The sequence below is a fragment of the Impatiens glandulifera genome, chromosome 1 (genome assembly GCF_907164915.1).
Source record: "Impatiens glandulifera chromosome 1, dImpGla2.1, whole genome shotgun sequence".
Taxonomy (NCBI): domain Eukaryota; kingdom Viridiplantae; phylum Streptophyta; class Magnoliopsida; order Ericales; family Balsaminaceae; genus Impatiens; species Impatiens glandulifera.
The window spans coordinates 47,293,546-47,301,302 of record NC_061862.1 but is presented as its reverse complement, the minus strand read 5'-3'; the positions used below and the strand labels follow the sequence as shown (position 1 = coordinate 47,301,302).

General features: G+C 36.2%; 2 protein-coding genes across 3 annotated transcripts; one reads left to right on the top strand and one right to left on the bottom strand.

Moving 5' to 3' along the window:
- Positions 1-249: 249 nt before the first annotated feature.
- On the top strand, positions 250-1,349 carry LOC124923380. Of its 2 annotated transcripts, XM_047463568.1 has the most exons (2): positions 250-452; positions 558-1,349. In XM_047463568.1, the coding sequence occupies exon 2, from the start codon at positions 642-644 to the stop codon at positions 1,173-1,175; it is 534 nt and encodes a 177-aa protein (XP_047319524.1). In that variant the 5' UTR covers positions 250-452; positions 558-641; the 3' UTR covers positions 1,176-1,349. The 2 variants fall into 2 exon arrangements, with proteins under 2 accessions (XP_047319524.1, XP_047319520.1); XM_047463564.1 differs by lacking the exon at positions 250-452 and having other exon boundaries at positions 487-1,349.
- A 102-nt stretch (positions 1,350-1,451) lies between these two features.
- Positions 1,452-3,633, bottom strand: LOC124923220 (uncharacterized membrane protein At1g16860-like). The gene is made up of 4 exons (XM_047463554.1): positions 2,743-3,633; positions 2,291-2,446; positions 2,006-2,217; positions 1,452-1,918 (listed from the first exon to the last, which is right to left on the bottom strand). Exons 1-4 carry the CDS (start codon positions 3,484-3,486, stop codon positions 1,723-1,725), a joined length of 1,308 nt encoding a protein of 435 aa, XP_047319510.1. The 5' UTR covers positions 3,487-3,633; the 3' UTR covers positions 1,452-1,722.
- Positions 3,634-7,757: the final 4,124 nt, after the last annotated feature.

Sequence of the window (7,757 nt, the reverse complement as noted above, 5' to 3'; positions counted from 1 at the left end):
AATAATAATCACTTTAGTTAAATATTCAAATAATATTTAAACCCTTTTTCAAGAGAAGGAATCTTCTATATCTAAAATGAAATCCCCGCGCGCAAATTCATTAGAAACCCACCTTTCCTTTTTCTCTCTTCTTCTTCTTTCTTTTTTTCAATTCTTCCATTTTGTCTTTATCTTCGGTTCTCTTTCTTTAAAGCTCGGTTCTTTTCGTCAATGGCGGTTCTTTTCGTCAATGGCGGAGCTGTCAAATGACCAATAAAAGGAAATAAGACCAGAAACCCATCATTCCTTTATTTGACTTGTAAATTTTGAGCTTGGTTCTCCATTCCTCTCTCTTATTAATGTCATTGCCGCATTTGATCATCAGATCTCATCTTTGAAGAGAATCACGTGGGATCCGGTTCTTCATTTATCATATCATAACGTATACTATCTTAATTAGTTCTTCCCAAAATGTATGTGTAATAATAATATTGTTATATATTTAGATACATATATAGATTGGTCTGTTTTATTGTTTCTTGAAAATGGGTGAAATAATGATGATTTTGGGATCGCAGGGGAGATTAGTAGAAACAGAGAGAGGAGAAGGACAAGGAGGAGGAAGAGGAGCAAGAACAATTCTTGAATTCTTGTCGGATAGAATGGACAGTGGTGATGTTCAGGTGGGGACGCGTAGGACCTTGAAGCAACGGCTAGGATTTATCGGTATCGGCTGCTGTGGAGCTACTACATGGATGTACAGGTCGCGTCCAAGTCCCATGAACGCAGCAGCCGCCGTTGATCAAGACCAAGATTATGATGGTATTTTAACTTCACCGGGAGTTGTAGAGGAGGACAACAGATGTGACGGGGAGATTACTCCGGCGAGGTCGGTTAACTTAGCGGCTGCTCTGGCGGCGGAGCGTGAGTATAGGGCGGCGCAAGATGTGGGGACGCCGTTACGAATGTCGTTGATGAGACTTCTGGAGGAGCCGGAGGAGGGAAGAGAGGCGGAGGTGGTGGCGACGGTGGGGAATGATAGGGTGTGCTGCGTGTGCATGGGAAGGGAAAAGGGTGCGGCTTTCATACCATGTGGGCATACTTTTTGTAGGGTGTGTTCAAGGGAGCTGTGGGTCAATCGAGGATCTTGTCCCCTTTGCAACCGTTTCATTCTCGAGATTCTTGACATCTTCTAATCATATATTATTTTATTTTAGGGTTCATTTGATTTTGCTTAAGTACTTTTTTTATTCATGAATTGGGCTAGGCGAGAGCACCTAGAGCCAACCTGGTTTAAACCCGAGCCATAATATGTATTAACATAACGTTTAACCAATTAGAGTCCAACAGCCCTATAACTAAACATTCCCATGATTTTATTTTTACAACTTAAATTATATATTAAAAAAGTTGAGAAGCTAATTGGATCTTTCAATGAGTTTATGGGCAATTTGATCTTCTTTACTAAGTTATGCAAAGAAAATACAACAATGCCATACTTATTGAAGAAATTTACATGCTTAAGTAGCTAGAGATAATTCTGTTGGGAAATTATTTATCCATCTTCGTCGCCATTTACTTGAATTCTTCAAAGTATATAGAACAATTCGGTCCTAGAGGCATGAGACTACGATAATATGCTTCAATTAGATGTAGTCTTCTGATAAATATATACGTGCCTGGCCTGGTCCTGGTCCGACAATTGAAGGTAGGATGCGTTGATGATATGGAATCGTAACGAGTCTACACAGGAATTACGTCTGTATTATTCTGACTTTCGTCGCATGTCAAAACGAGACCTTCAACATAAGTAGGAAGAAGGCACCTACTCCATTGATAGCCTGTCGAGACAGGCTCTGATGGGGGAACAATCATGAGGACATTTTCGTGGCGTTGGACTACTCCAATCACACTAACCGTGCTTCCTTCTTTAATGAACCTGAACAGAAACATGAAAACCTGTGACAAACAATAAGGAACAAAAAAACTTGGATGATAAAATGTTTGCAAATGGGCAGGCCATAACCCTTCTTTGAGACGCATAGTTCGGTTATCACTAGAGATACTTCGATCAGAAAGCCACTTCAGGAAACTTGGCGATAGGTCACGGTTTTCCTTTGTGACGTCGACAATCTTTGTGGGTTCGACAAGTACAGAAGCCTTGGCACCATAGCCTGCTTTCACTAGCGCTCTTAAACCAGTTTGGAAGTCGGATATGTAGAAATCAGCAATGTGCCTCTGTCAGGAATAAACTAGGTATGGTTTAGAAACTGAATGATGGGAAGAATTAAAGGGTGATAAAACACCTCACCTCTGAATGTCTACATCCCCAAGAGAAGAAATGGTGTTTTGGAATTGTAGATTTGCTACTGCATCCTTTATATTCGTATAATTGTGTGGAAACATATACACATCGTTGTGTCTTCTGAAAAGAAGACTCAAGAGGAATACTGCCACAAGTAACTACCTGCATATAAAATAGCAGATGATTCTAATGATGGGTTTTAGGATATTTGAACTGATTGGAAGTAAAGGGATTGTTCATAATAAGGATTGGCAGCATATACTTCGACTAATCCCATAAAGACTAGCACAAAAACACAGCATCAAAACCCCACTTCATTCAAGGGAATTTCAATGGGAATCGAATCTAATACCTCAATATGATCCATTAAGTAATAAAGCATTGATTGCTGTGAGTTTTCAATTAATTCATGATATAAAGCATATAGAGAAGAGAAGGGTGGGTAGGGAAAATTTTACCCCAGTGACCTTTACACACTGTCCATCAATTGCACCTCTAAGTTCAGCATCAGGGTACCTCTTTAAGAACCCTAACAAACCCATCTTCTTCCAAGTGCAGTTCCACACAATCGTCATTATCACCAATCCTATAATTCCCCCGATTACAATCAATATTAAAGTTTTCTTCACAGCCACCGCTAGAAATGCTCCAACCAACACAGCCATGAACATGACCACCACAAACACCCACATTACCGGCTTTGACAACTTAAAACCCATCTTCATCTCCTCATTCAAGTGAGTCACAGCCGAACCATAAAGCGCCTTACCAGTTGAAACGGAAGGCTCAAGCTGACCAGACCGGCGACCGGCAGAAGACCCAAGTGGACCGGATGTTATGAGACCTGTCGGTTGAAGCGGCGTCATGGGACCTGAAAGCCTTCTGGGTATTGGACCTGAGCCAGAGGATTTAGCCGGTGGTCCTCCTCCTAATTGACCGGAGCTCGCACCAGATTTAACCGGTCCGCTGTTGAGTTGAGAAGAGGAAGAGGAGGGGCGTGAAGTTTTCAACGTGGGTGGGAGTTGGTCGGGGTGGGAAAGGTCGAACATTTTAGCAAGGTCACCGGACCTTTTAATGTCGCCGCCGGTGTAGGGAACTGCGCGAGAAGCCATTGTCGGCTGGCGATTGTCTTTGAGGTTTTCGGGGCGACCCGAAACGTAAAGACCATTGCTTAGTTGATGAGAGAGGATCCGGGAACCCATTTGGGAGAATTGAAAAGGAGAGTGGAAGAGTGAAGGATAAGAGAAATTGGTGTTTTAGAGTGAGTGGGAAAGAGAGATTGATGTGTGCTGGCGGCAGTGAATAGTGGTGATGGGTGGGATTGAGATGAGCTGTGAAGAAGGAGGAATATGGGATCCAATCTTTTTATTTTATGATATTGACGTCTGTATCACTGTCTCTCTAAGCTATTACATAACCCTAGCGTTTACAAGACGATGGTGACCTTTCCCGGCAATTGCATTTTTACTCATCTACCCCCTATCCTTAACCATTTTAAAAACTTAATTTGATTCTACCTCAAATTCAAAAACTTCAAAAGTAAAAAGTAAAAAGTAAAATTCTAATTCATAACTTTTATCATCTTTAAGTGATAGGATATAAGTTCAAATATTGGGACAATTCTAAATAGAAATTTAGGGTACAGTCGAGGCGGGTCGGATCAGGTGAAGTCAAGTAATATACTACTCGGCTCGATTTCGATTTGTAATATATATACTCGAACTTGATTTAATACCAAAATTTATATTCGAATTCGGCTCATTAACAATTTGAGCTACTCGAGTTTGAACTCGAAAATTAAATTTTTTTAATTTAAATTATATATTTTACTCGAAATTAATTTAATCATTTTTTTAAAGCGAAAGTTCGATATGTAATATTGATTTAATCTTTTAATTGTAGGAGAAAAAAGAAGATGAGAGAGATAACGAACTTAAAGGAAGATGTTGCATATAGAGTGATATGTTTAGGATTTTTATTATATATATATATATACATAATATTATGTAAATATTTATAATATTTTATAAAACTAGCTATTCGAATTAGAAATATAAAGTTTAAACTCAAGCTCGATTACATAATCGAGCTACTCACGAGCAATTTAATTCGTTTACACATACAAGTAATGTTAATTTATAAATTTATAAATAATTATTTTGATTATTTTTAAATAAATAAAATTAAAATAATTAAAAACAATGTCAAAACCTATTCAAATAATTATTGTGATAATTAAATTTTAATTAATTAGGGATAATAGCCAAGAAAAAATAAATAAAATAATTTGGGATAAATGTTGCACTCATTTTATATCACATTAATTTTAGAAAAATTAAAGGGATTAAAATAAATAATTTAGGATAAATGCTTTATTTATTTTATCTCAAATAAATTATTTTTAATCACAAAAATATACTATAAAATAAATAAATTGGCAAAATATGTCACATTTATTAAAAATATTTTGTATATTTTTAAAATTAAAAACAAAGCCAAAATGGTGAAAAAAAACAATTTCAAACATACCATTAAGGCCGAAATTTGTATGTAATTTAGTGTGGCCGAAACTCGAAAGGATTGTTGCAGCATAAGCCATAGCCTTTAGATAGGCATTGAATCTTCATCCAACGCTCAGGGATGCACTGCGTCGCCCGTTACAATGAAAGAAGACACGTTAACGAAGTAATAGATCACTAAACGGCTGCTTCAACGCTGACGGAACGCCCAAGTGTTGACGGAGCACAGACGGAACGCCCAACGACCGCGCGTGCACCCAAAACATCGTCGTTTTGGCCCTCCTCGACGCTCAGACACGGAAGATCGAAACGACGTCATTTCACCCTACGTCTTCGTCTTCCTCGCAACAACGATCAAATAAACATCCGCAACCATATTTGATTAATCAAAGATGAATTTCGTTGTTTCTTCACCTTTTGACTTCGTTCAAAAGGTAAAATGATCACCTTACTCTAGTGATCATTTTCCCTATATTATGAGCATCATTGTTGCTTACACTAGCAACTAGCCGGAACACAGCCAAAAGACCATCAATGGTCTTTTGACTTAATGAAAGCTACTTAGTCGATGAACCAATCTTGGGAGGCTATAAATAGCCTCCCTTGAGTGATCCGAGGATAAGAGATCCACTTTCAAGCCCTCAATCAATTTTCTTTAAATATCCGCCATTAAAGCTTCAAGCTTTTTGGATTTTTGAAATTTCGTGTAAGGCCTCAAAGCTTGGACCCATTCATCCTTAAAGATTCCCTAAGAGCCAATGAGTGTTCTCCAACTCTTAGTAAGCCTCCAATCAACATCTATTTCGAATTACCATTTTAGATTGAAATTTTTATATATCAGATTTGATAGTTTTGTATATTGTCTAGTTGTTCGATTTCTTGATTGGAAAACGATCTTAGGATCATCTGTGAGCTTTCTATTGAAGTCAAACCCTATCAATCGATCTTAAACAAAAAAACTACAAATTTGAATTTGAAAAATTCAAAATCGTGTTATCTATTCTTGAGCTATTGTTCAAGAACAACAACCTAAAAAGCTTCCCAACATGTTTATAATAATGTTGGGAACCTATTTGAACCAGTTACAATCCATCCCGATTCTGTTTGATCAAAAACTAAAATTTCTATAAAAAATAAACTTTCAGTCTTGAATTGGTCAAAACGAACTGTTAGTATTCATGTTTTGGTTCCATTAAATCATATGAAACATAGGAAGTTATTGACAAAATCCTTACGCTTCATTAAAGCCCAAAAACCAAAGCCCGTTTTTTGTACCAAAAGTGTCCAAGCTGAATGGAACCTCTTCACGATCGAATGATACATCGGGATGATATTCACAATGATCTTAGGAGATTTGTGAAGCATCCCATGCCCTTAGATCATAGAATTTTAGCCTCAAACGAAACTGCAAGGCATGTAGTTTTGATGTACTTGAGGACCGATAAAATTAGCTCTAACCTAGCTATGAACGATGGACATTAGTGCCTAGGACCGAAAAAGTTAGCTCCAGGCTAACCTGCAACCGAGAATTCTCAACACCCAATACCGATAAAAATTAGCCCAAGGTTAACCCATGACCGAGTGTTCTTTGCGTTTTTAGAACTGACAAAGTTAGCCCTAAGCTAAATTAGGACCAAAGAATCTACACCCCCGACCAAGGATTTCAGCACCCTAATCGAGGATCCCCGAACCTCGACCAAAGATTTCAACACCCCAACCGAGAGACATCCGCACCCAACCAAGGATTCTAGCCTCGGGACCGGGAGCTTTAACACCCCAACCGAGAATCCCAAACTAGGACCGAGGGGGTCCCAACCCCAGGACCGAGGACTTTAGCCCCGAACGATAAAAATCGCACATAAGACCGAGAGCACAGGTCCTAGGGTCCATTTGTTTTGACCTTTTGGTTTTCAAAATTATTATTTTTTTAATTTGGGGAACCCAAACCATTTTCTAAAAAATTACAAAAAAATAGAAAATGATTTCAAAATATTTTTAGAATATTTTCAAAAAATATATTTTAATAAAGGGTCGTTTGGGATTTATGTTTAAAACCTAATGCCTTTAAAAATTGATGTTCTTCAAGTATATTCATCCCTAGTCATCATCATCAACTACAAGTACCAGCATTTAAATATTGTTGTTACAATTTTAAATACACAAAAATATGTACGTAAATGTCTAAGACCGGAAGAATAATTGGTTAAAATAATTCATTATACAACCAATTTTCAAAAGCCAACATTTTATAAAATAGAGACCGTTTTTAAAACGGGTATAGAGGATGAAGTGTGAAATTTATTTCTCGAGTATCACTAAACTACGAATCAAAATAAAACTCTAGCTAAAAAAATAAATATGTATATATACCTTTTATTGATTTTAAATTAAAAATCAATTGGCGACTCTATATCAAATAAATAATCTATTTAAACTAATTATTTTTAATTAATTTAAATAAAAAATGTATTAATCAAATATTAATTTAATTATTCTAATATAAAAGATTATTTGAAATTTGATCAAAATTCTTTGTTATCATTAATTTTAAAAAGAGGTCAGGATATATTTTTATAAATCTTTTAAATAATATTTTATTTAAAAATATTTTAGACACGTAAATCGTTGTTGAAAATTTTCGAACTTCGAGTTTTTTCTGGGATAAGGGTTTTCCGTGGATTACAATACCCTAGATAAGATATAACCAATTTTGAGATCAATTTAAATTCGGTTCTAATATGTTGGTTCTATCAATATCTTGTAATCGACGTACCCACGATATATTCAATATTTGGTCGATTAAATAGTTATTTGAATATTTAATCATTTATATCAAATAGTTAACCATTGACATGTTTAATTGAATAAAAATAAGTATAAACATATAATTTTGAAGAAATGTTTTATTAAATAAAAACATAAAATCGAGTGCTCACACTTATTACAAATTAACA

Coding starts and splice junctions, on each gene's coding strand:
- LOC124923380 (XM_047463564.1), top strand. CDS start 525: ATGGGTGAAATAATGATGATTTTGGGATCGCAGGGGAGATTAGTAGAA.
- LOC124923220 (XM_047463554.1), bottom strand. CDS start 3,486: ATGGGTTCCCGGATCCTCTCTCATCAACTAAGCAATGGTCTTTACGTT. Junction 2,447..2,742: donor AGTGTGTAAAGGTCACTGGG/GTAAAATTTTCC, acceptor TTTTATATGCAG/GTAGTTACTTGTGGCAGTAT. Junction 1,919..2,005: donor ACTATGCGTCTCAAAGAAGG/GTTATGGCCTGC, acceptor GTTTCTGTTCAG/GTTCATTAAAGAAGGAAGCA.